We start from the raw sequence: 27,861 nt of genomic DNA on the forward strand, positions 1-27,861 counted from the left end.
CCTTGGAAATCTTGAGTAGTTCCGCTTCAGCTAGAACTTGAGCTTGTCCTTGTTTTTTATGAAATACTCCCTCCGTTCCTAAATATTTTTATTTAGAGATTTCAAATGAACTACCACATACGGATGTATCTAGACATATTTAATGTGTAGATTCACTCATTTTGATCCGTATGTAGTCCCCTGTTGAAATCTCTAGAAAGACAAATATTTAGGAATGGAGGGAGTAGAATGGTGCTTGTCCTGTTGCAGGAATACATGGATTACTCAGAAGCATAATGGAAATCTTAGATTAGTTGGATTTCATGTGAAAGAAAATTTCTATTAATCATGTGGGCCTTTTCTGCTATGGAGCTAGTGTTGTAGGGTTATCTTCTCTTGGCTAGAAGGTGTTGGCTTTGGAATGATTATTACCTTGCTGGTTTGATCATTTGCTGGTGATGGTTACTTTTACTTGGTGTGTTTGATTAGTTGCTCTGATCCATGATGTCTGGCATTGCAATGTGTGAAGTGGAGAGAATAATTTCTCCTATGGGTCTTTTATGATGTTTGCTTTGTTGGATTGCACTATAAGAGTTATATTGTGAGCTCCTCTAATCTTTTTTGTTTTCCTTGTATACATATAACGTTTGTGTAAGTGTGGAGTTGATGATGATCCCACTGCAGTTTCATCTTTCCTACATTTCTCCCATGAACATGGTCGTCGGAGCGACCCGGCGGTCATCATTGTCATGGTCTGTGACTTTGTTATGTGGGCTGTTGCTGCCGTGTTGATGTTGAGCACCGGCTACAACTTGTAAGTTCTCTATTTCTCCTATATATAATGCTACTTAGACTTTGAGCTATGACCGATTTATGAGCTGACCATCAAACGGAAAGTAATGTTTGTGGCGATGATGTTGTAGTGTGCTCCCAGCCATCAAATTCTGATATCTTGTGCATTAGTTCATTTGTGACCACCAAAGGCCACTCATGTCAGTCTTAACTTCATTCCACTCATGATTGTTATGTTTTGCCTGTTGTTTCCTGTCCTCCCACCTTTTGTGTGTTCTCCAGTTAGTATGCTTCTTTTCCGTCCCAAAGATGAACCCTTTACATGTTACCTCTATATTTGCAACACCAGAATGTTAAAATGCATGTCTATGTTCTCCAGTTACCTTTGCAGTTAATATGCTTCTTTTCAGTCCCAAAGATGAGCCCTTTACATGTCACCTCTATGTTTTCAACACCGGAATGTTAAAACTTTCTCAATCGCACTAACTCAAATTTCTGGCTTGTTGGGTAATGATCAAAGGAGGAAAAAAACCTCCCTAGATTGGTTTCTGGTTCTTGCCAAGTCACACTACCGCATTAAAGCACAATGAAGCATTTCAACACTTCAATAATGGATAGTAAAAATATCTTATTTACCCTTCTTGATTCAACATTTTAGACATGCTACTCACTCAAAATTCTACCATGGTTACAATTTGACAAGAGGACTGCTGGTAGTTGCAACTAGCAAACACATGATGTGACACCTAGTTCACCAGAGGACTCTGAAGGCAGGATTTTCTTTTCTTGTCTCATGGGTTTCTCTCCTTTGTGTATTTGTTATGGATGGATGCTTCGATTTGATTGCTTGCACATATCAAAGGGTTTCTAGGGGTCATTATCAAAAGGCCTTTTGAGCTCAGTGTTTGTGCCAAATCAAATTTCTTCATCTCTTCACCCTGTGATCTCCATCCAGCAATAGGAATGATTTTTTTGGGGTGCAGCCTACAACTTGGGATCTAATGTTATTGCTGCATACTAGCAAATTCATAAGTATTGTATTACCAAAGTACCCCCTCCATCCCAAAATAAGTGTCTCCACTTTGTACTAACTTTAGTACAAAGTTGTACTAAGGTTAAGACATTTATTTTGGGATGGAGGGAGTAACATTTTGTGACATACTGCAATGCCAATTTTCATGTAAAGTATTGATCCTTATAAGTACTCCATCAGTTCCTAAATATAAGTCTTTTTAGAGATTCCAATACAAACTACATACGGATGTATATAGACATATTTTAGAATGTAGATTCACTCATTTTGCTCCGTATGTAATCCGCATTGGAATTTCTAAAAAGACTTAAATTTAGAAACGTAGGGAGTACAAAATGGCCTGACATCCAAAATGTTTGGTGGAATGGATAAAAAATAGATTTCCTTGCTGGTTTGATCCATGCATGTTGTGTGTTCCTAGTGTTGATCTAATGATGCAGTGTTGTATTCTTTACTTCCTGTTGCTTGATCTTGTATTTGTTCATATTGTTGGAAATCTGAGCAATTTACCGAATGATTTTATTAATAGAAATACTAGATAAAGCATGACTAGTATAGCAGTGATAAAACAAGTCATGTGATTTGACAAAGAGAAGGTAAACAGGATCTTCATATATGAACTGTAACTAAACACATCTAGAGCAGACAGTATAGCAAGTTGCATATATGAAACAGAGTCTAACATATCTAGGGAAAACACTAGAACAAGGAACTGTAGCAGGGCCTCTAATAGAAAGAGGAAGAACGCATACGGGACAACAGCAGCAGAAGCGCTGGACTTGGGGTCGGTGTCCTCGCCAGCCATGTCGTCGAGGAGGTTGTCGACGTCGCGGAAGTAGTCATCGGAGTCCAGGGCGTCCGTGACAAAGAAGTCAGTAGTCGCGCGAAGCGCTCCCCAAAAACCTTATCACCCTTCTCCCATACAGGACTAAAAAGATGCGGTTTCGGAGGCCTACTGTCCCAACCTGTGGTGCACGCCGCAAGCCGGGATGGGGAAGATCGTAGCAGTAGCTCAGTGGTCGGGAACTTGGAGGCGAGAGGGTTGTGTTGTTCTGGTACGTCTCTCTGGGAGGAGCGACCTTCTTTTTATAGGCGCAAGAGAAGGAGGCGAGAGGCTGCGCCGGGAGCTGAAGAGAACGAGGGAGACGAAACGAACAAGCAGCAGGCGAAGAGGTGCGCCGTTCGTATTCAATCTCCACTACAGCAAAAACGTCTTTTCGTATACCCATCGTGCGTGGCAAAAATTTAGACATCGGCTCGTTCCCGCAACCCGTGGCGTCGCGTGGCATCGCGTGGCGAGGCGGGCGGCAGAGGAGGAGGGCGCGTGGATGTCCCTCTTGTTCTCATCCTCATGCATGTGGAGAAAAAGACTCCCTTATAAAGTGGTCCAACTCCCTCTAAACTAGTGTGTGGGACTAAACTTTAGATCTACCTTTTGCCTTGCACGAATGAGCTGCGTGGGCCTCTAAGATTTATTAGGAATTTCTGTAACTGCTATTGGGCTAGGCCCAAAATAGACAAAATTCCAGCACATATGACCATCTCCCTGTTGAGCTTATCCTTGTTTTTTTTTTCTGAAATAGGATAGTACTTGTCATGTTCTTGTGCTCATGTTGATTGCTTAGTTTATTTATTTCTTTTTTTTCAAAAAGGGGAACAAACCCCATTCTTTGTATCAGAATAATGCATACGATCATGTTGATTGCTTAGTTTATTTATTTCTTGTCAAAGATAAACTGTTTGCAACTTGCATGCATCGAAGCAATACTGGAAATTTTGGATTGGCATTTTGGCTGTGCAATGGGCTGTGTGACCTTGTATAGAAATGAAGTGATCTTTGATTGCAAATCCATCAAGCATCGTACTGATTGTGTCAATGTTTCTAGTGCACGAATGGAGTGTCAACGCGCAGCAACTCTTTGGAGAGCTTCATTGCCGACTGTCCAAGTTGGCTGCATCGTGGCGTTTTCTGCCACTTGTAGTTGTTTCACCTGCTTGTGCAACTTAATTGTCTTTTTGGCAACAATGATCCTGTAGCCTTTACAAACCACCCTCTAGTGTTCGTGTTGGGTTTGGTAGCTGAGGCTGTGTTGTATCACATTGTTCCAATGTTACGATTTATGAGTATGTGTGTGAGATTCTTTTGGATCATGGATTAACTACATCGTTTGATAGGCTTGTAGAAATTCTGATAGGCTTGTAGAAATTCTAGATATTGGTAATTTCTCGGCAGAGCCTGTTTGTGGTCTTAAGGCCCGTTCAGAATCTCTCTGCACCGTAACTCCGCTGCGGAGTGGAGCGGCATCCAATGCAATTTTGAGAAGCAGCCAAATGGATGCTCCGCCCGCTCCGCTCTCTGACGAAGGAGCGGAGTATTGCCGAACACGGCCTTTAGATTAAGGGGCCGGTGGAGCTGGCGTGAGCTCGCCGGTGCTATTTCTTTGTTAACGTTCGTGGATGTCCTTCTGGGAGGAAAGATGTCTAGAAAAATCATCCACCAAGCCGCCGATTCCTATTAGCTCACCTTGCTCGATTGGCTAGTTCTTGATTGCTACATATCCATCTTTTATGAATGGAATTAGCTGCTTAATACTTCTTTTGTAAAGAAATATAAGAGCGTTTATAGATCACTAAAGTATATTTACCTCTAAAAATGTTTCTATTAGATAGACTAGCTGAATGCTTATCTAGATCGACACTGAGCCATCATATATTCCACGCTTTGCAGCTACTAAGAGCAACTCCAATTGCACCCCTAAAAATTTCCCCATAGAAGTCGTTTTCATTTTCCTAGTTTTTCCCCTATTTTCTAACAAGCGCGCAGATGACACATGCATGTAGATAAATGGTGTCGTACATTTGGATGGGTTGAGGAGTTATGTAGTACTCTCATATATTAGTTTACAGATGAAGTATGTCGATTATGTCTGTCTGTAGCAGGAAAAACCAGTGTATTTATTGTGTTGGAGGGCATTTCATTGTAGGTTGGGGTGCATGTTAAACAGATGCATACGAATGACCATGCGTATATTATTTAATAGTGCGTGGAAAGGAAGTTAGCAAACACAACAGCCTATCCTAGAATTAGGCGGCCGGCACAGAAATAAGGATGGGCAGGGCATACAGAGAGAGGCTTATAATTTTACTACCACATCGCTAGTAGTGGGAGTGTGTGAACAACATATAAAGGGAGACTCCACGCGGATTTTTGGGACATGATAGCACGCGAGAATGATATCCAGGCAGTCCATTGAAGCTTTGAGATGCATATTTAATATAGTGATTAATTGAATACGAGGGGATATATAATAAAGTTGCAAATACAGAATGTAAATATATAGAGTGGGCCAGCACATATAATTGGCAATAAATGCTGCCCAACATCAAGTGAGATGTGATAGGATATGTGTCTCTCGTCTCCACCTCTCTCTCACACAAGTGGAACAGCGAGCAGGAGCACTGCGATGGTGAGAAGAGGAGTTGGGTGTTGTCCTTGGTGCTGACAAGATGGATCCAGTGAGATATGTTACCACTGAAGAAGAAGCTCCTCTTGATGTTGTCTACCACTTCCATCCATTCTCTACCGGAGGGACTCTGCTAGTTCATCTCATGGTCGAAGCTCTAAGTTCATGAGCTGCTCCATGTTGCACTCTAGTTAATCATCTCCTACAAGAATCATTTATATCTAAGTATTTATATTACTGTCGTGTGCATCAATGTTGAAGAAAAATGCTTAAGCAATCCAATTCATACCGGTTTTTATGCTAAACTAACTATAATGTCCATTTAAAATGTTTATCACTTAATAATATTGACCCACGGTCTGTATCAACCATTAGGGAGATTACATGCATTTTCAATGCACTGGCAGAAATATTAATTCACCAACAACATGCACTTCACCATTTAATAGGTGGAGTTATTCGCCAACAAGTTTCAACCGCCTGGTATGAATGAATCAAGCTCCATGTTTTGTTATGCGCAGCTACTCCTACTCCCACCTCGTTTCAACCGTTCTATTAGATATGAACGAATCAAGCTTGAATCTATCGTTTGCCTCCTCGCATCATGCTAATTGATTCATGACGCAGAGTAGCTGGTCCTAAGTCAAATAGTCTATTTTAATCGATGTGAGTTACTCCCTCTCTCTCAGTTTACAAGGCGTACGTGTATCTTTAGGTCGTCAATTTGACCAACTTAATACAAGTCATATATTACAAAAAATATATCAATATAAACTTCAGATGTTTTATTTTCAAAAGGTATTATTTTTGTGTTATATAGTTTATATTAGGGTGATAAAATTGGCAACCTAGATATACGCATAGGACTTGTAAACTGAAACGGAGGAAGTATTTGTTTTATTTTTTGTATCTAGCACTCCAGATGTTAGTGAGCACACTGGACAATGTAATCCAGGATTGGAAGAAAATGTGATGTTTCGTTCATAGCGAGTTATATCGAACTGATGACATAGTCAGCAGCTAAGTGGTGATTACTACTTAGCACAAGTAGGGTATACCTTAATGAAAATACTAATTGGATGATTAGCTGAACAAGAAGAGCTGGATCCTCATGTAGAACAAACTAGTCTATCTTCCATGTCCTGTACTATGCACAGCGCCACAAAGTTGTTCAATCACAAGAACAAATAAAATGGCTAAGGGGAAGAGAAGGAATGAGAGGGGAGGAGCTATGAGCTGGGCCGGGGATTTTTTTTCCAATAGGGGCTTCATATCACCATGGATGAGTTTTAGCTAGTCTTAGGCCAACTCCACCGCGCGACCCCAAACGGACGTCCGGTTTGGCCGAATTTTGTCCCTTTAGGGCGCCGATGGGTTCGCCCATGTCCGCGTTTGTCCGATGGATCGTGGGTGCGCTCAACGCACGGCCACACCCAAAACCTGTCCGGGATGGACGTGAATAAAAAAATTTAAAAACTTAATTGAAATGACTAAAAAAGTAAATAAACGCAGTTAAAAAAACATAAAACATATATATAGGGGTTACGGCCACAAAACGGCACAGTTCAGTTCACTTAAACGGCCCAGTTCATAATTAACATAAAACAAAAAAACGCCTCCCGCGCGCTCCTGCCGCGCCCGTCGATGCCGTGGGCGTCGCGTCTTCACTGGCCGCCGGTGTCGTCGTCGTTGTCGCTGACGAGGTCGATGTATTCCGGCAGCGTCCACAGGTGGGCCGGCGGTCCGTGGTGCACGGGGGCGGCGGGCTGCAAGGTGGCCGGTGGTGCCTGCACCACTTCCTCCCGAGGCGAGGCCTCCTGCTCCGACGACCGCGGCGGCGTGGGGCACCAGTTCACGGCCCCTAGGGCGGCCGCCATCTGCTCAGTGGAGCACGACCAGCTCCACCCCTGGCCCACCAGGTCAGGGTGCAACGCGGCCCCCGGCGGCTCCTCGGGGATGGCGACGTCGCCGGCCGCGGAGAGGGCTATCGTCGTCTCGAGGTCCGCCCATTGGCGCTCGTCGTGCGTGTGCATGGAGTCCTCCAGCACACACGCCATGAGCCGGGCCTCCTCCGCCGCCGTCATGCGAGGAGGTGGGGGTGGCGATGGAGATGGCGACGGCGACGGCGTGGGCGTCAGGCCGCGGACCCGCGTACGCCCGCGCGCCTGGGGAGCCGCTCGGGGCTCACGTGGCCGCCGCGGCCCCGTCGACGTGCCGGAGAAGAACGACGCCCGCTGCACGTCGTGCTCATCGCGGAACCACGTGTCCCACAATGTCGAGTCGGGGGCATACCTCTCGTCGTGGTAGAGGTCGTCCGGGAGAAGGCGGCGGTGGCGCTCGATCTCCTGGCGGCGCGCACGGCCGCTCTGCGGGACGGGCGGGATCGGCACGCGGTCGGCCGACAGATACCAGTTATTGGGGAGGTGGACGTCGCTCCAGGGCAGCGGCGTCCTCGTCTCCCAATAACGGCGGCAGACGCCCGCCTCGATGTAGTGCCGGTCACACGAGCCGGCGGCCGTGGGCGCGATGGAGAAGGCGGGCGGCGCGGGGGGCCCGACGTGGTGGCGATGGCGACGCGGGCTCCTCTTTCTTCACCGAGCCGCGGCGGCGTCCCGACGAGGAACCAGCCTCGCGGTCGTGCTTGCCTTTGCGGCCGTAGTTCCAGAGGAACATGGCTGCGTGCGGCCGGCCGGCAAGTTCTTGGCTAGGGTTTGGATTCGGCGCTGTCGGGTTTCGAGGAGGCCGCGGGGTGGCGTGGGGCAGTGTGGACGACGACCCGTCCACGCTTCCCACTTAAAAAAGGACGGCGACCGTTCGACATGCGGATGACAGGTGGGACCGCCCACTCGTGTGCATTGATGTGGGCGGGTGGGAGGTAGGTGGCCGCCTGCCACGCGGCCCTGACGCGGACGAGGCGCGCGTCTGTTTGGTGTCCGTCGCGACCCAAACCCGGCGCAAGTTTGCGCTTGAAATGGGTCGGCCTGAACACAAAACGGACAAGATGGGTCCGGGCCGTCGCGCGCTGGGCCGCTTCCTTTGTCCGTTTTACCCCAAACGAACGGGGTCGGACAGGATAGGGTCGCACGGTAAAATTGGCCTTACATATGAACTAGAGCAGCAGGATGAGTGAAGCTGCGCGATGGATAAGAGATGGTCTGCATGTTCCCTTTAAACCGGTGGTGCCAGTTGCTGTTGGTGACCTGCTAAAAATAAATGAGCTGCTATTGTCAGTCTGGTGGGCAAGCCTCCATATATTCACTGCCTGGCCTGCCTTGCGAGCCATCTACTGCATCTGTCGGATGCAAATCGCAGCTATATAGATGCTATATAGGAAGATGGAAAGAGTGCGGCGTCGCAGAGGCCGAGCGTCAGGTAGCTCGTTATCTACCTTGTGGGAATATACTTTTTTTTGCATCGAATTTAGGACTTTATTCAGAATAAAAGGAGTCGGTTACAATCTGCCCGTAGGCTAGTTCGGAGGAAGTCTGGGCTAACAGCTAGCCAACTGTCCGTCCCATCAAGCGTACAGGCACGCTGAGCACAAAGATGGGCCGGCATATTCAAGTCCCTACCGACATGTCGAACCGAAAAAGAGAAAAAATGCGGCACTATGTCCAATAATTCTTGAAAGATGGGCGATGCAATCGATCTGGGATTGCCTCGCGAGTTCCAGAGCTCGACCAAATGAAGACAATCGACCTCCATTATCACATGTGAGTAACCTCGGAGCTGGGCAAAAATTACCCCCTCCCGAAAAGCCAGCAGCTCGGCGATGAAAGGATCCGAGACTCCCGGCAATGGTTTGCACCAAGCTCCTAGGAAAGCAAGATGGGAGCGTGCCACTCCCCCTGCCCTCCCATTCGGCTGGCCGTCGAACACTGATCCATCAGTGTTGATGATGATTCATCCCGCGTCCGGGGGGTGCCAACGCTGCCCCGATGTCCGAGTGCGTCGATTTGGTATGTCGAGAATGGATAGTGTTTCCTGCACCCACTTCATGGCCATGGCAGGATCGAACCCCTCCTGATCATGTGTCCACTTGTTCCTGGAGGTCCAAATGGAATGCATGATAGTAATGATTTTGCATCGTGCATCATCAGAGAGCTGTTGGTCTAGCGTGATGTCACGAGCCCAAGAATCTTGGTGCAGCGCTGGTAGGTGTAGATCAAAGCGATCACGAGCTGCCGCCCAAAACAAGCTTGCATGCGTGCAGGTCATCAGTGCATGTATTAGGTCTTCGTCTGCAGCCTGACAAAGATCACACCGGCTCATCGTTTTGATGTGCCTGTAGTGTAGAGTCACAGAATCCGAAAGAATCCCCTGAAGAACTCTCCACCAAAATACTCTAATCTTTGGTAGCACATTGAGCTTCCAAAGTCCAGTCCACAACTGTTTGTTATTCAGTGATGTCTCCGTTACCGTCCATTCCTCTGGAGAACTGAGCTCGTTACGAGTCATGAGAGATCGGTATGCCGATTTGACAGAATAGTGTCCTGACCTTTCCAAAGCCTATGCCAAAGTATCCTCTCCGCCCGCCACCCTCAATGGAATATTCAGTATTGCTCTCGCGTCGGGGGGCGTGAAGTTTTGACGGATTAAATCCACCTTCCACCTTCCTGTATAAACATCTATCAAATCTAAAACTTTTGTGAGCACAACATCTCCTATGTGGCCACTAGGTTTCATTGATATTGTGGTTGGTATCCAAGGGTCTGTCCATATTGAGATTGTGGTGCCGTCGCCAACCCTATGGATCAAGCCCTCTTTCAGCGCCCTCCGTCCAGCCATGATCGCCTTCCACGTAGCAGAAGCCCGGCTCGGCACCGTAGCATGAAGGAAGTCAGTCTGTGGGAAATATCTTTCTTCCAACACCCGGGCACACCTCGTGGGAATATACTTCGTGATTCACTTCTGGCATGCTTTTTCTAGGTATACCTCGCAATATACAGGTACATGAATAGTGCAAACGTATGTCCTTTGCCCATTGTCAGCTCGAGTGAATGCAACGATGCTGTTTGACGCGCGTGGTGGAGCGGTGACTTGACTACTCTGAGTCAATATGACATGAATTTAACACGGACCTGTTGCAGGCAGTGAATAGTATCAATTTTATATTAGACTAGGCGTCTCGCCCGTTACTGCCTGTTGGAGCAAAGGCTATCCTGGCAATTTCCAGACATGTGCAGTCAGCGTATTTCTTTTTTCAATGACAAATCCTCTAATTAGTGTATTGTTACGTGTTAGATTTGGAGCAAACTAACTAATGTAAGTAAAAGTATTGCTCATTAGGCATCACGCACGAAGCTCTAGATCCTCTCTTTCCCACTTGATAATGATACAATTAGCAGCAGGGCCCCTCTCTTTTGTTTTTTGTAACTGTGCAGCCTACGATACATCAAACTCGTTGAATTAGTGAGCAAAAATATACTGCATTTCCATTTTGAAAAAAAAAATTACTGCACTTTCAGTTCAAAATTAACACGGACGACTATTCTCAAGAAAAATTAAACATGCTTTCCTTGTAAGCGTTTCTCTATTTTCACATTGCTAATCTCCAAACAAATGGTTCATACCCTAAACTATTTGTGAACAAACTATTGTCTGTAGATCCGTAATTAGAGTACTAATAACCCAGGATCTTTAAGTAATCTCCGTAAACTATTTGTTAACCATGCTATCCTCGGCGACCTTTCCGACCTATGGAGTCAGCACTTTTTTTAATGACTATATCCTCTAATTAGTGTACTGTTACGTTTTAGATTTTGAGCAAAGTAACCAAGTTAATTAAGAAGAGAAAATTCCTTATTTGACACTGTCTTAAAATCTGGTTCCTTATTTGACACTGAATTTTTTTTATTCCTTATTTAACACTAGTCCTAAATTTTATTCCCTATACGACACTTCCGTCTATTTTGAGCCTAAATGACATCTGAAAAGACGATTTTGCCCCTCATGCGGTATGTGTGTGCGCGCGTGTGTGCTGTTGCGTGTGTGGGTGCACGCGCACATATGTGCTGCTGCTGCATGTGTGTGTGCATGTGTGCCGCTGCGTGTGTACATGCGCACGTGTGTGTGCGTGCTGTTGCGTGCCTATGTGCTGCCTGCGTGTGTGCTGCTGCTACGTGTGTGTATATATGTGTGTGCTGCGTGCGTGTGTGTTGCTGCGTGTGTGTGCGCGTGCATGTGTGTTGCTGCGTGTGTGCGTGCGTGCGTGTGCGTGTTTGTTGCATGAGTGTGTGCATGCGTGTGTGTTGGTGCATGTGTATGTGTTGCTACGTGTGTGCTCCTGCCCTCGCACTGGTACCGCGTGTGTGCGCTATTGCCCCCACACACATATCATATGAGGGGTAAAAGAGTCTTTTTAGATGTCATTTACACTTAAAATGAACGAAAATATCATATAGGGAATAAAATTTAGAATTTGTGTCAAATAGAGAAGAATTTTTTTTCCGGTATCAAATAAAGAAGCAGATTTTAAAATATTGTTAAATAAGGAATTTTCTCAATTAAGAGTGCTGCTCATTAGACGTCACGTACCAAGCTCTAGATCCACTCTTTCCCAACGGATAATGATACAATTATGTGTAGGTCCTTTCTCTTTTGTTTTCTGTAACTGTGCACCTATGATTTTTTTTAAAATACTATCGAACTCACGAACTAGTGAGCAAAAAATATACTGCATTTTCCAATTCGACATTAACAAGCCTGAACACTCCCAAGAAAAAAATCTGCTTTCCTTCTAAGCGTTTCTCTATTTTCACATCGCTAATCTCCAAAAAAATGATATACAAACCCTAAACTATTGGTTGTAGGTCCGTAATTATAATGCCATTAACCCAGGATCTTTAAGTAATCTTCTCCCTTGATGACAGTCCAAACCTGCAGGCCTGCATGCAAAAATTGATGGCCCATCATGTCACTAGTCCAAACCGCGCAAATGCCCAGATTGGAGGGATGGAGCTGCTTCGCCCAGGTTCGGCACCTGTCAGCTACTTTTGTCTCAAAAAAAAAACCTGTCAGCTACTTGGGGCCTATCCATTGAATACGGTGAAATACAGCATTGCTTACGATGGTGGCAATTAAAATACGTTTGACAACACTGATCGCAACGCTGGCTCGGCGGGGATGATTCCGAGCTATCTGCAGACCGGCCTCTGCAACGTTTTATCAAAGATGGAAATCATATACAGCCCGCAGGTATTCAAGTTACACGAATCACGCGGCATAGTGTGATGTGGTTACCGACCACGCGTAGTCGCATGTCCACTCGTAATTATTTGAAGACTTGCATGGCTATAAAACTGCTGCGTGCACACATAGAAAAAAGTGCATCACACCTAAAGCGTGTGCGTGGATTTAGGATGCTTGGCGCGGCGACGGTCGAGGGCGAGCCGAGCCGATATAATTCATCCACTTTTTTTGCTGCTGCTATCATCATATTTGTGTGTTTTTCCTCGATGACAATAAGCACTTCCATATTTGTGGTGATATTATCTGATAAGTGAAATTGTATTTTATAAATGAATGAAATATGTTTTAGGAAGCGAGTGAAATTGATTTTTATTGATAATTTTTTGAATTGTGTGAAATTGTCTCCTCCTAGGCTGACTTGTTTACGCAAGACTTTGTCGGTCAACACACAATTCCAGCAATGACTGGTGGATGTCCATCCAAGGGCCGACGTGCTTCTTCAATATCTGATCTTCCTGCTCCAGCCGCCTAAACCAGCGCTTGCGGGACTGCATGCTCCCTTCTCTTGTGGACGGCTGTGATGCCGCACACGCTTCACCGGCCCACCCTACTCCCTCCGCTGGCCTGGCCATCCCTCTACCCACCCGCACCTCATGTTATTCTTCGGTGACGGCAGCCTCACGCCGCAGCCGAACCAGTCAACCGTCATACTCTGCTTAGCGTGGGCATCCACTGTTGTGTCTTCGCCGGTAGAAGGTTTCCCTGCTGTTGTTGGGTACTTATCACTTTGTTGGATTGTAATGCGACATGGCACTTTTGGTTTATTCGTTATGCTACTTTGTTAAAGGATACGAGACTTATGCTACTTTGTTAAAGGATATGAGACATGGCACTTTAAAATTCTTTCTTATATGGGTTCATCTCATTCATTATTTTCATTATTAAGCTTCAAATATGATATTTTTTTATTAATGTACTACTACTGTCATGACTTTTGTCGAGTGTTTAATATAACAAAAAATAATCTATGTAAAAAACGTATTAAAAAAAGACCCAGCCGTGGCGGGGCGCGCATGGTGACTTTACTAGAACCACCCCGATCTAGCCTGAAGGCGAAAGGGACAGCCTTTCGGCCGTCGAGCGGCCCAGCAACGGCGACAACAGGGGAGTCATAGTAGCTATGTGTAGTGAGCTTGTGAAGCGGGCGGCGACGCGGGTATATAAACCGATGGTCGCGTCCCTCGCCGGGTGAGGTGGGACTTTATTCCGCACACTAGGACCATTAAAGAAGAAGAAAACCCTTCGACGAAAGGAGTCACTCATCCAACAAGTCATCCCTTCATAGCTAGCACCATTTCCATCTACAACAAACATCCCCATATTCATCTCCGCCAATTTAGTCTTCATCCCCGTAGGCATAGCGTAAACTTATAACTAAGGGTACCTCACATACAACGACATTGTAATACTATTCAACCACTAATCTTCAAGTATGATCTGCAATGTCTTTTGCCTGTGATCTATTTGCGATGCACGAGTAGTCCCCTTAGGCTAAGGGTTCAGGCATAGCCTCGCAACCCCATTTACTCGTGCAACGAGATTGTTGGTTTATTTTAAAGAGATGTTATTTTTATGTGCTACGCAAACGATTTTATCTCCTGTATTTTTAAAGAAATGAACACGCAAGCATAAACGAAATGACACAAAAGAGGGCGGCTTGATAGCATACCATGTCTTGCATGCCGATGCCGTTCACGGGGCGGCCTTGACGCTCTCAAGAGTGGCACAAAACTTATTGCACTCTTGTTGAATCATCCTCCATCGCTTTGAAATGGACACCCATCCACGCGTGCTTACTATTTGGTACGGCGGAAACTTCTTGCGTCCATGAAATTCACGGTGGACACGAATCCAAAAGGTTGAATGCTTTTGTTCGGTGCCCGTCTTGGGGTCTTGCCCAATGTCTCTCCAACACTCACAAATAAGCTTGTCCTCGACCGCCGTGTATGCCTTGGTCCACTTGCTCTTCTGCTTCGGCTTCACCCCGGCGGCTTGGTTGGTGAGCTCGTCCTCGAACAAAGGCTCCCCTTCGATATCGCACTCGTCCTCTTGCCCGTAGTCCTCCGAGAACTCGTGGTCAAGTGGGAAGCCGTCCAGGTCCAGGCCGGTCTGATCATGCATGAAGGTCGCCTGATCTTGATCAAAGGTGGATGGCGTGAACACCCCTCGGCCGTCTTGGCTTTGTGTCTCGTCGGTATTGTAGCCAGCCCCGGTGGCACCGCCATCGGCCGGCGCACCACCTTCGAAGATGATGTTCTGCATGTAGTCGTCATCGCCAGAGGCCGGCATTCCGTCGAATAGGCTGCGTGCGCCCAGCAACACGTCGGCTGGCATGTGTCGCGCGCGTTTCCTCACGCCTCCGAATGACGAGCCACCGGCCACCGGTGTGGCGTTGAGGTCGATGGGCGTGGGAGTGGAAGGTGCCACCACGCTCACCTCAGGCGAGCACTCTCCGGAGAGGCAGGAGGCTTGCAGGTAGATGTGAAAGCCGGGCATCGGGGTGCAAGCCGACACGCGGGGCGAGTCAGGCAGCACCATCCGAGGGAATGCGGATGAGCCGGCGCTGGCCGCGGCCACGACAGCGTTGACGAGGCCGTGCTGGCTAGGGTTTAACCCTAGCATATATAGCGCCTCCCTCGTTGCCGCCGCGACGCGGGCATTGTTGACCTGCTGCTGCGTGGCGGCCGCCACGATGGCTTCGTCCCTCGCGTCTGCCGCTTGCCTCCGACCCTTCCTATTGGCCGACTCCTTTGCCCGTTGTTCGAGTGTCAGCGTCTTCTTCGGCTTGGCCACGACAACGGTCTTGCGGGGGGCGTGAGGCTTTGCCTTTGCCGGAGGGCGCGGTCGTCATGCTGGACGAGGCGAGGGAGGCGAGGCCGGCGGCGGCGTCGAGGTCGTCGTCCATGGCAGGGATCGGGAGCGCGCGCGGGCGGGAGGGTTTTTGGAAAGAAATGGAGGAAAATGGTGGAGGCTGCCACCGACAAGCGGGCCCGGAGGAAGGAGAAGGCAAGCACGCGCGCATCCGTCTCATGTCTGCGCCGACGCAAATCCGGCTCAAAAATGAGCGGGAGTGTGTTGGCAGGCGGACGAAAAACGGACACAAGTCCTTTTAGATCGACGCGTTGGGTCACTTATCTGTCCACACCGACCTAAACAGACTCCCGTGGACAAAATGAGTCGTCTCGTTGGAGTTGTTCTTAGTGACTCATCTGCGGCAGCTTACTGGTCATCATGCCGCTCTTTTACCCACCCATCCCGCTGATGTGTCTTCACACTGTGGAAGGAGGGGTAGGCAGCGTTGCTTCTTTTACTCTCTCCTCATCGCCCGCTCTTTCTCTGCTCCAGGGCTTGTGTCCACGTGTACGAGTATATGTGGTGGGTTCTGCCAGCTCGATTGCCTGTGTGGCTCCGTTGTCTTTATCTCATCTCCTTCCCGTAGTCTTTTCTTCTCCGTGTTCTAGTTTCCTTCACGACCGCCACCTCACACTTCACGCCGCACACCCCTTGCTTCGATCCACAGGAAGGTTTCTTCCACGTTTACCATTGGTCCTGCAATGGGGTTGTTACCTGGCTACGCGCTGCTTTGTTTGCTGGCCGGCAGTGCTATTCGCCGCTCCTACTAGCTGATGTTTGGATCAGGTTTTGCCCTTTCGTCTGGCTAATCTTTTCTGCTCGCTGATCGTGTTTTGTTCCCTTCATACTTGCATGTCTTACGAGCTTCTTGTTGTTGTTGCCTTGCGCCTATTACTAGCTGCGTGTATTCATGTTAGAGTTAAGTCTGAAGTGGCTTCTTCGCTCCTTTATTATTGCTATTTCCCTCATACTTTCCAAGGAGTTTCTTCAATCCCTTTATATCTCAGAACATTAGTCCCTTCAGATTGCTTGAAATCACCAAAGAAATCACCAGCGTGGTTTTTTATCATCGCTCTGATGTACCCTGGCGGAATGTTTATTCGCCCCGGGGTATCAGGGGAAGGAACGTTCCCCTTATACTATTAGGATCCTATAATTAAGGCGAGAGAAGCTACGCTGAGCGTTCTGAATGGAGATACGATGAGATACGATGTGTTTCAGAGCTTGAATACCTCCGAAAATAAAACAAAAACACATATCACTTCTTCTTTTTTGTGCGGGGAAAAACACATGTCACTTGTTTGATTGCATTGTTCTGCTTATAGGCAATTCGACCATAAATTAGGTAACCATCAGGTCATACATTTCAGGTAAAAATATGTACAACATAGATGTGTGTATAGGAGCCACAGGTCAGTTAATAGTTAGTTACACAATCCTACTTACCGCAAGAACATTGTCACCTCCCTCCAGAGATATCAGAAACTGCACCCATGCTCGTCGATGATTCGTATGGCAACATTTTCTGGTTGAAGTCCCCATCATACATCCGCTCCAGCATGGTGAAACTGAGGTACGCGGACGACAAGTCCGGGAGGACCATGTCGCCGTCGAGGTACTGCATGACCTGCCGCATGGTTGGCCTTCCATTAGGCAATGGGTGCGAGCATAACAACGCAAGTTTCAGCACCAGCGAGACCATGTCCGGACTAAACCCACTTGGAATCCTCGTATCCACCGCGCCAATGATCAAACCCTTGCGCCATTGCTCGATCACCCAATCCACGAGCACGATGCGGTTGTCGTGCTCGTTTTGCTCGATTGGCCTCCGCCCACACGTGATTTCCAGAAGGAATGCACCGAAGGCGAACACATCGGTCGACGGGGTTGCCTTGCCGGTGTGTCCAAGCTCAGGAGCTAGGTAGCCCATGGTGCCAACCACATGCGTTGTATGGGCGTCCGTCCCATGATCGTACAGCCTTGCAAGGCCGAAATCCCCTAACCGCCCATTCATCTCGCTGTCTAGAAGAATATTGCTTGCCTTCACATCTCGGTGGATGACAACCTGCTCCCAATCCTCATGGAGATACAATAACCCAGAAGCCACACCTCTGATTATGTGAAATCTTTGAGGCCAGTCCAGTGTACCTGTTGAGGATGCATCATACAAGTATTTATCAAGGCTTCCGTTTGGCATGTAATCGTAAACCAGGAGAAGTTCCCCTTTGCGCCGGCAATAGCCAAGCAACGGCACGAGGTTCCGGTGCCGTAGCCGTCCGATGCTTGCGACCTCGGCGACGAACTCCTTCATCCCTTGCCTTGATTCATGAGACACCCTCTTTACGGCGACCTCCATGTCCGGCTTGCGGAGCTTGCCCCTGTACACACTTCCGAAGCCTCCCGCCCCGAGCAGGTTCTTGTCGCTGAACCCCTTGGTCGCATGATACAATTCCTTGTATGAGAATCGGTGGGGGCCGAAGGCGTCCTCCCAGTCCTCGCGCAGCTCCGAGAACTTGACAAGCCGTCGTACAAAGATGTACACTCCGATGCCCAGAACGAGTACCAGAGCTGCCAACGCTATGGGCAGCACGATCACCAGCACCCTGGACCGTGGCTTTGGCCAGGCCCGTGGCAAGGCCGGCAGCGCCGAGATGTCCAGTGCCGGGGCTGGCACGTCCAGCGCGAAGCTCCAGCCGAGGACGAAGTGGCGTGTGGCGAGGACACCTGTTGCTGACGAGAATCCGACCAACATCGTGCTCTGCACTACAGGCGAGAGGTCGACGGTGGTCGTGAGGAGGGGCTTCTTGGGCCTGGCCATGCCCAGGGGAGCCACGGTCACGGCGACCTCCGTGGCCCCGCCATCGTAGTCCACCCACACTTGCATGGCCTCCCGGCTGATCAGGCTCAGGTTCCGGAACGTCCCGGTGCCGTCGTCGTAGTACCCGGCGTCGGCGGAACGGACCGAAACCAGGCTGTCGACGTCGACGCCGACGTGGTTGCTGTTGATGTCACGGAACTCGGCGTTGAAGAGCGTGTCGAGCTCCACGGCGAAGATGTGGTCGCTCCGGTTGCCGCCGTCGGTGTCGTTGAGGAGGCCCAGGAACTGGCCCGGCATCGCCGTGGAGAGCAGCTCCCTGGACGCGGAGACGAAGAAGGCCATGCCGTGGCTGCTCAGGTCCGCGTACTGCCCGAAGATGGCGAAGACGAAAGTGGTCGAGAAGGACCGCGCGGCGCCGTCGCCGGTGCCGTTCGCCTCGCCGCCGCCGCGGAACGGCAGGGGGGACGGGTGGAAGGCCTGGCCTTTCGTCTGGATGGTGCCGTTGGTCAGCATGAGCAGGCCGTTGGGCATGACCACCGCGCCGTCGAGCGTCAGGTTCACGCCCGCGAAGCCGTTATAGCTGAACTGCACGCCGTCGCCGCTCGCCGCAGCCACGAGGAGCAGGAGCAGAGGGACCAGGTGGTGAGGGTGGAGAAGCATGGCTCTCCAAGGAACGCCGGCCGGCGCTCTGTTCTTGGCAATGGCCTGCGGGTGTGTAAATCCTCCGTTTTCTTGTGTGCTTGCGGTCCAAGGGAAAATTTTCTTGGCCAAGTGGTAAGGAAAAACTCAGGTAAACTAGAGGGCTTGTGGCGCGTTCCGAGTAGCAACTGAAAGCGACGTAGATGGATGGGGGGCTGCTAGTTGTGGTGTGCGCTCTGGTCAAACCATTCGGGGGCTGTCTTTCTCAGGCCGAAACGTCCGTCGACTTGCAGACGTCTCCACTCTCAAGTCGTCGCTTTTGCCTTGGCAAGTGGCCTTGCAGCAGTGATATGAGTGATTTGGAGTAAGAAACTTCAGATTTTCACACCCGTTGAACGTTGACTAGGGTTTCGGCACTGTCACACGGTCTTCTAGCTATGATGTATACTTATTTTGTGGTGTATGTATACGGCTCTGTCAAAGTAGTATAAAGAACATCCAAAGTAAAATATACGTCCAGGTCCGACGACTATAAGCAATTAAGCGAGTCGAAGGAGCACCGCTGTCATCGCCCCTTCCTCATCGAAGCCGGACAAACTTTGTTATAGTACATGGTAGAAAGTTGTCATGCTAAGGCCTCATGAGATCAGCGCACCAGAACAGGAACCGCCGCCGATGAAGTGACGCGTAGATTGGAAGGTCCAACCCGTAGACACACAAACAAAGACGAACAAAAATCAGATTGACATGGATCCAACGAAGACAAATGCCGACCGGATCCCATGAGATCCCCCGCTCCACACGCCCTTCAATGACGCTAGAAGCACCACCGGGACGGGGACTAGGCACGGACAAACTTACTCCTTCTTCAGAGAGTTGCGGTCGCCTTGTCTCTCTAAGCAGAACACAAATCGTAACAAAACCAAAAAAAGTATCTAAAAACGAAGCCCTCCCAGCGGCACGGGCCGAGATCAACCACACCTCCATGGCCCTAAGACCACAAGAGACGAGGTAGATCGGCAGCGGTGCCGACGGAAGGCACAAGAAACCCTAAGAAGCTGGGTGTTTTTTTAAGGGTGTGACGAGATCTCATGATGGTTGGTGGGGCTGCACATGTGACGAGCTGATAGTGACTACAAGCAGTGAGAAAGATTATTCGGTGAGTTTAGACATGTTTCACCCGCAGACATGTGTTAATCAGGTTATTTGAGACGAAGAGATCATTAGGTCAATAGAGGACACATGTCTCCAACGGCTCCTGTACGGAGTGGCGATCTGGGAGGCGATGGCGCGGGCGATGCTGCCTGCGTGGCCCCCGGCCGGCTGGCTGAGGCGGAGTGGACGGTGGTCCGGTCGGGCGCGGGGCCGGCGTGCTCCTTGCCGCGCTTGGGGCTGTCCTGCGCCTTCGCGGGCGCCGGAGGCTGGTCGGGAAGCCGTTTCTGGGCTCTGGCCGACGAGGGCGGCGGGGAGTGGCAGCGCCCCGTGCTCGGTGGGTGATTTCATGGCGCGGGCAGAGGAGCTCGGGGGCTCTCTCAAGGCTGGGCGAAGGCAGGCGTTCGTGCCCGGTAGCCGCGGTTCTAGGAGGAGCGGGGCGTCGCGCTGGGGGCCGCTGGGTGCTGCTCCGGTGGGCGTAGTCCGACGGGGTTCTGCTGGCCTACCCGCCACTGCCGCAGATGCGGTCCTCCTTCTTCGGGCTCCTCCGGCGCCGCCGCGGGAGGTGGCCGCGCCGGCCTCGGGGGTGTTGGCGGCGGCGGCGCGGGAGCCAGGTCCTAGGGCTGGGACGCTGGTGCCTTGCGGGCTGGTTTGCCAAGCGGAGCTACAGGGCTCGGTGCCCAAGCCCACATCCGGGCTGGGCCAGGCCTAGGTGCCCCCTGTGATTCCTGTGCTGTCGAGTCCGGCGTTGGGCCAGGGGTTGCAGGAAGAGCCCGGCCCACCCATCCAGGGCCTAGAGATGGAGGTATTTAACTGGCTCTGGTTCCGCCGGGGAACCCTAGATCCATCGCTAGGGTTTCCAGCCACCAAAGCTGAGGTGCGACGCTTCGGGCGTTCCTCTCTCTCACTCTTCCCCACTCACCCTCCTCTGCCCCTCAAGCGCTCCTTTGCCAAGGTGGCACTACAAAAAAAGACACATCCGTGACATTTTGGGCCGAACGAAATTTTTTTCTGTCATACATATGACACTTCTATGACGATAATTGTGACAAAATCCGGTATCATCATAGATGTGGTGGGCTCCTACTTCTATGACAAAAAATCATGACAAAAAATGGGCTTTTCGTCCTGGGCGGGCCGGAGACGCAGTTGCATGACATTCTTTGGGCCGTCCATAACGAAAAAAACCGTGGTAGAAGCGAGGGGGAGGAAAATTTGGGGGAGTTCCCGGTTACGGTGGGAGGTCGGGGGCCGAGCGATGCGTGTTTCTCTCGTACACGTACGCGGGTGTGTGCGAGGCGTTGGCTCTAACTGAACCCGAGCGAGGCGTTGGGCTCTAACTGAACCCGAGCGATTGCACTGCAGGCTACGCGTTACTGAATCCGAGTGATCGATCGATCGATGGCTGTTAACCGAACCCGATCGAGCGATTCCTTCGCTACTGCTGCTAACTAAAGCCGATCGATGCTGTCTCTGGGATGAACAGTGAGCGTTGCGGGGGGGGGGGGGGGTTGGATGAACAGTGAGCGGTGGCGTTGCCTCTGGATGAACAGGACCCCATGGTGTGGTGGAGGGCTGGATGAACAGTAGACGGTGGAGGGGTGCCCGTGGAGGGGTTGTTGAACAGGACCCCGTGGTGTGGAGGGCTGGATGAACAGTAGACGGTGGAGTGGTTCCCATGGAGGGGTGGTTGAACAGTAGCCGGTGGAGTAGCGCGCGGTGGAGGCTGGATGAACAGGAGCTCGTGGAGGCTGGAGGAGGTCGACGGTAGCCCGTGGAGGCTGGAGGAGGTCGACGGTGGAGATGAACAGTATCCGTGGAGTCCCGTTTTGCGGTACGCCACACCCCTCCCGATGAACAGGACTCCCGTTTCGACCGTAGCGCTCCAACACAAGTCTGTTTCGTCCGTTTTGCGGTACGCCACACCCCTCCCGATCAACAGGACCCCCATTTCGACCGTAGGAGGTCCGTTTCATCTGTTTTGCGGTACGCCACACCCCTCCCGATGAACAGGACCCCCGTTTCGACCGTAGGAGATCCGTTTCCTCCGTTTTGCGGTACGCCAGATCCGTCCCGATCAACAGGACCCCGTTCCGAATGTAGGAGGTCCGTTTCCTCCGTTATGCGGTACGCCAGGCCTCGTTTCCATCGCCTATTCTGTCCAAGCCCTCCCGATAAACACGACCACGCATTCCGCTCCGACACAGCCAGTTGGCTCCCACGCGTTCCGTTATCTCCCGATGAACACCGTTGCCTCCCCATGAACACAACGCATTCCGTTGCCTCCCCATGAACACGACGACGACGCTATTTCTCCATTCCGACCCAGCCATATACACGAGCCCTGGCCGTACGTATGCGCGAGTAGGCGTTCGAGACCCCGCCCGTATGTACACATACGTGACCGTATTTTCTTTCTTGCACCATGGCCGCTGTATGTACGTGTACATGCTACATGCGCGCCTCTACTCCGACACGTACCCGCCTCTACTACGACACGTGCGCGCCTCTACATCCACCAGTATATATGTACGTACATATTCGCGACCAGAATGACAACGCTATGTACGCTTCGACCAGGTGGGTCCCGACTGTCAGGCACTTGCGTGCGAAGATGTAGCTGGTGGGCCCCAGCAGTCAAGGGGGCGAATCATTTTTTTTGCCTGGACGCACTTCCTTGCGTGCGAAGATGTAGCTGGTGGGTCCCAGCAGTCAGGGGGGCGAATCATTTTTTTTGCCCGGACGCACTTCCTTGCGTGCGAAGATTTAGCTGGTGGGTCCTAGCAGTCAGGGGGAAATATTTTTTTCACGAAATACGGTGGCCCGTCCGGTGGGTCCCCGCTGCCAGGTGGAGGAATCATTATTTTGCGCGTAATAAGGAGGCACTTCCTTGCTGCGGTCGTGGACCCAGCTGTCAGCCTCTCCACGTACAGTCCACGTTCGATGGAAGTCGTTCCTTGACCACGTTGACCACGCCGCGCCGAGAGCACCACGGCGGTGGACGATGGCGAGGACTAGGAAGGGGACGACTCGGAGCCGGGGAAGACGCAGCAGTGGATGCCCACGCGAATAGGAGTACGAGGGTTCACTGGTTCAGCTGCGGTGTGAGGCTGCTGTCGCCGCAGAATAACAGGGGGTGTGGGTGAGTAGAGGGATGGCCTGGCCAGCGGTGGGAGTAGTAGGGGGCGGTGAGGCCTCCGCGGCATCACAGCCGGCCACAGGAGGCAGGAGCACGCGGCACGACTGGCGCTGGTTTGGGCGGCTGGAGCAAGAAGACCGGAGGTTGAAGAAGCACTACGGCCATTGGATGAACATCGTACGATAACAGGAGCTAGAATCGTTCATATTGACTAAGTTGACAAAGCCCTCCGTCCCCGTCAACTTGGTAGGCCCACAAGTCAGCCTCCCACTATGCTGGGTTCTAGCTGGCAGGGGGTATATTCATTTTTTTGTGCGTAATAAGGAGGCACTTCCTTGCGTGCGAAGATAGCTAGTGGGTCCGACATGTCAGCGGGGAGCACGTTACTTTCGCGAAATACAGAGGCCCTTCCGGTGGGTCCCAGATGTTAGGTGGAGGAATCATTATTTTGCGTGTAATAAGGAGGCATTTCCTTGTGTGCGGCCGTGGACCCAGCTGTCAGCCTCTCCATGCACAGTCTACTTCCGATGGTGTCGTTCGTTAACCATGTTGACCACGCCGCGCCGAGCGCATCCAAGATGGTGGACGACGGCGAGGCCCCGGACAGCAACGAGCCGGAGGTGGGAAGACGCGGGAGTAGAGTCACAGACGGAGAGGTGTACGAGGGTTAACTAGTTCTAGTGCGGTGTGGTTCGGCAGTCGGTGGAGAAGAATAGGAGGTGTGGAGCGGTGGAGGGATGGCCTGGCCAACGGTGGAGTAGCGCTTCATAGCGAAGCGTGCTAAGCAGAGCTGCTAGCAGCAGGAGGCGGGAGGTGGTCTCAGCGGCGCTGGAGGAAGAAGACGAGAGATTGAAGATGGATGCCGGTCGTTGGATGTAAATCCAACGGCTAACATGTCAGAATCATTTGTTGACTAAATTGACAATGACTTGCGTTGGCTTCGACCTATTGGCCCACATTTCAGCCTAAAAAATGTGGCACGTATTCAACCCATTTTTTTCTAGAATTTACAGTTTTTTTTGCGGGGTAGAATTTACAGTCAATTTAATCTTTTTCTTTAAATTACAGCCATTAGCTGGGTTGGGTGAACAAATAATATAGCGTCCATGCGGCCCATTTATTTTATTTCCTAAAAAATTATTGGCCATTTGCAATTTCTCGAAATACACGATTTTGCTGGGCTGATTCTAATTATAATGTTGGGTTGGGTCAGCAATGTTATTAAAAAATAAAAAGGGGCTGAGCATTTTGTTATAAATATATTTAAATGATAAGTGATATTATTACATTCGTCCTTAAATCTTAGCAAGCTTTTGTACACAATCACTAGGATTTTCGTGCCAAAACAATCCAGGATGTGGGATATTGTTTTCTTACATATGTAAGTATCTGTTAAATATATGATGACAATAAAAATAATATATAATAACATATAAAATAATTTAAATATATATAATATAGTTAGAGGGGAAACATAAATTGGACCTGGCGATCCTATTCTTATATATAAAAATAGAACAGACCTCTGTGTTTTCTTAAAAAAATACATAAATTGGGCTGCCAATAATAAAACCTCGGATGGGAGGTCCATAGGCCGGTCGATACATGACGGCCCTAAGAAAATACAAACAGGCCTATGGACCTCCCATCCGAGGTCGTGGGCTGCGCATGTTAAAAATAAAAGCTTAGACGGGGCAGCCCAAAACCACGTCCAACACTTGCCAAAACTTCGTCCCTCATTTTCTCTGTGTTTCGCACACTCGACATTGTGTGGGCATTTTGATTGTGAATCATACGAAGATGTGCTATGCGTGAATGTTGATCAACATGATGTTAACTGGCTGATAGTTCCATTTTCAACCATGAATAAAACTTCCAATATGATGTTAACCTTGTTTGAGAAGGCCGTGTTAATATAAATGCTCTGCCTCTGAAAGTTGCAGTTTGTTATCTGAAACTGAACTTGCAGTTTCTTATCTGAAACTGAAACTTGCAGTTTCTTCTTTGAGAATCACATTGTCTGCACTTTTATACTCCCATGAAACTATATTTTTTAACTGCTAAAAATAGATCTCTAGAATTCATAAAATACTTCATATGCTCAATACTACAAATCTGAAATTCAAAAGACATTCACATCTGAAAGTACTCTCAAACTACACAACACAAAACACAATTCACAACCTGCAAATACTGACAACCCTAAGCTCCTCCTGACAATTCACAACCTGCCCGACTATTGGGCTGGGGGGGGGGCAGCCCCCTCCTATTCCTCGGCGGCAGACAGTCGCCCCGTGAGACGATGTGAACGGCGAGGGAGACGATGGCGGGGAAGCATCGTCGGGCCAACTTCTTTTATCCTCTTGCAGTTGGGTTCGGTCGACGAAGACTCCGCCGGCTCGCTCTGGCAGGACACCCTCACAAACGGCACCCTGTAGATGCTCGATCCTTCAATCTCTGGTGGATGCTCCATCTAGGATCGATACTCCCACCACCGCTCCCTCACGATTGGATTTGGTGAATCTGTTTGCTCCATGGCCCAGAGGAGCAGCTCTATGTACTCTGGCGCGACTCCCTCCGGGAGTATCGCCGCCTTTTCGCTCTGTTGCAGATATTTGGCCATGGATGTCGCCGTCGCCGCTAGTTGGTCCTTGTTGTCAAACCAAGACTGTATCTCCAACATCCTAGCTAGCTTCACAGGGTCGCCGTCTGCGATCCTCACGTATCGGTTGTACTCCTCCATCGATCTACTTTTCCACAACACCTTCACTCGCCGGCGGTGGTTTTTGAATGGAAGAGGAGAGGAGCAGCGCTGGTTTTGGATTAGAACGGGAGAGGAGCGACGCTGGTTTTGGACTGGAACAGGAGAGGAGGGCGGTGGTTTTGAAATGGAAGAGGAGAGGAGCGGCACTGCATTTAGATTGGAATAGGAGAGGAGCGGCGATGGTTTAAGAGGAGAAGAGCGGAAGAGCGGCGCTGGTCTTGGAAGTATTTTTTTTGTTGTTTTGCGTATTTTGGGTCAAAGTTTGACCACATACTGTATTTGACAAGCAAAATGTGAATGCATGTCACCAAAAATTGTATCGTTTAGTTCATATCTGAATGTACTTTCAAATTATATTATTTTTGCAACGTATAACATATATTTTATGTGCAAAAATCATGGTCAATTATGACCCAGAATAAAAGGGAGACTAGTTAATGTGGGGTCGCTTTCTTAATTGAAAGGTAAATTGATTTTGATTTTGATCCAGTCACAGCACGCCGGCCCTCTCATCCAATCCTAAATCGCTGCCGCACGCTCCTCTCCCTCTTCTCCATTGTAAAACCACCTCCTCTCCTCTCCATCATCTCCATTCCAAAACCACCGTCTCACCTCTCCCTCTTCTAATCTTCTCCATTGCAAAACCACCTCCTCTCCTCTCCATCATCTCCATTCCAAAACCACCGTCTCGCCTCTCCCTCTTCTGATCTTCTCCATTGCAAAACCACCTCCTCATGCATGTGGCCCGGAGGCGCAATTGTCGTCATTTTGATCTGAAGCGCCGGATTATAACATATAACATGAAAAATGCCACATGAGAAGAAATCATAACCTCACTGCCCAAAGAAGACAACATGAATCCCGATGGACAAACTAGACGAGGAACAAAGCTCAAATTAAAGATAAACTCGTAGAAAAGGGGTCCGTCGATAGATGTCCTAATTAACATAGCCGGCTTGACCTAGATGGTAGCCGAGTAGTCACTGTTCATGCATGTGCCCCCAATGACTAGCCCAACTCAGTTGTCGCTATTTAACCCTCGCAGTGATCCGAAGCATATGACACCTAATTTTGCGAGATGACAAGAAACCTTTTTTTAGATTTCTCACCACAACTACAGCCATGTACAACACAGCCTGCATGATGTGTAGACGATAGCCAATCCAGGCGTGTTTGCTGGAGTCTAGTCACATGCATGGACGAGCTGATCTTCTGTGTCTTGCAGGGATCGTCCAGGCACCAACGTAGTACAACACTTCTCTAGTATTATCGCTCGTCTCCCTCTTCTATTAAGTCACCCGACTTGTGGGGCCGGGGAGTGTGCCTATGGTCGGTTCTCAATTGCCGTCCCACATGTGTGTACAAATGCAATATGATGGGCGTTCCATTCGGAGAGCAGCGTGCCAGACCGACCGACCGTCTGGGGTGCGACGCGAATGCGACGGGTGTGCTGTATACTCCGTACATGTGTACCGCCATTTTCTAGACGCTTTGCTCCATGGCGCGGGCGCAATCCATGGATACAAAATTAGTATACTGTATACTATTTAAAAGTCAAGGGCGGGGCTTTTCCTGCGCGGTAGGCGGCGGGGCAGTTCCGCCTAGTCAGTTCAACAGAGACGCGAGAAGACGAGGGAGTAGGCTGCTGCAAATGTAGGGCTGTGTGATTTGACAGCGAGTTACTGCTGGACAGGTGGGGCCTCGTGATTTGACTTGCCATTATCATTTTAACTGCGGCGCTACGACTGGCGTGAGTCTCTCGATTCCTGACCACCTCCATTACGAAGAAAGAGATAGAGAGGAGTAAAAAAATACACTTATAGCCAACATTATAGCCAACTTTGTTGTAGTATGAGTGACTAAGTGATGACTATGTATGACATGCCAACATCAGATAGCCTAACGCACCGTGTTAAATCTCCAACGGCGCGACCGCGCGAGCGACGCGACGGTCGTGGTAGGCGCGGCCATGATACG

General features: G+C 49.7%; 1 protein-coding gene and 1 pseudogene across 1 annotated transcript; both read right to left on the reverse strand.

The window, feature by feature from the left end:
• Window positions 1-14,211: 14,211 nt before the first annotated feature.
• On the reverse strand, window positions 14,212-15,015 carry LOC125535509 (uncharacterized). The gene has a single exon (XM_048698575.1). It carries the CDS (start codon window positions 15,013-15,015, stop codon window positions 14,212-14,214), a length of 804 nt encoding a protein of 267 aa, XP_048554532.1.
• Window positions 15,016-16,657: 1,642 nt separating this feature from the next.
• LOC125536520 (L-type lectin-domain containing receptor kinase SIT2 pseudogene) lies at window positions 16,658-18,977 on the reverse strand (annotated as a pseudogene).
• Window positions 18,978-27,861: the final 8,884 nt, after the last annotated feature.

The sequence above is a fragment of the Triticum urartu genome, chromosome 2A, assembly GCF_056163025.1.
Source record: "Triticum urartu cultivar PI428250 chromosome 2A, HENAU_Tu73, whole genome shotgun sequence".
Taxonomy (NCBI): domain Eukaryota; kingdom Viridiplantae; phylum Streptophyta; class Magnoliopsida; order Poales; family Poaceae; genus Triticum; species Triticum urartu.

Bases quoted from the DNA above. Each gene is read 5' to 3' on its own strand.
- LOC125535509 (XM_048698575.1), bottom strand. From the start codon at position 15,015: ATGCCCGGCTTTCACATCTACCTGCAAGCCTCCTGCCTCTCCGGAGAG.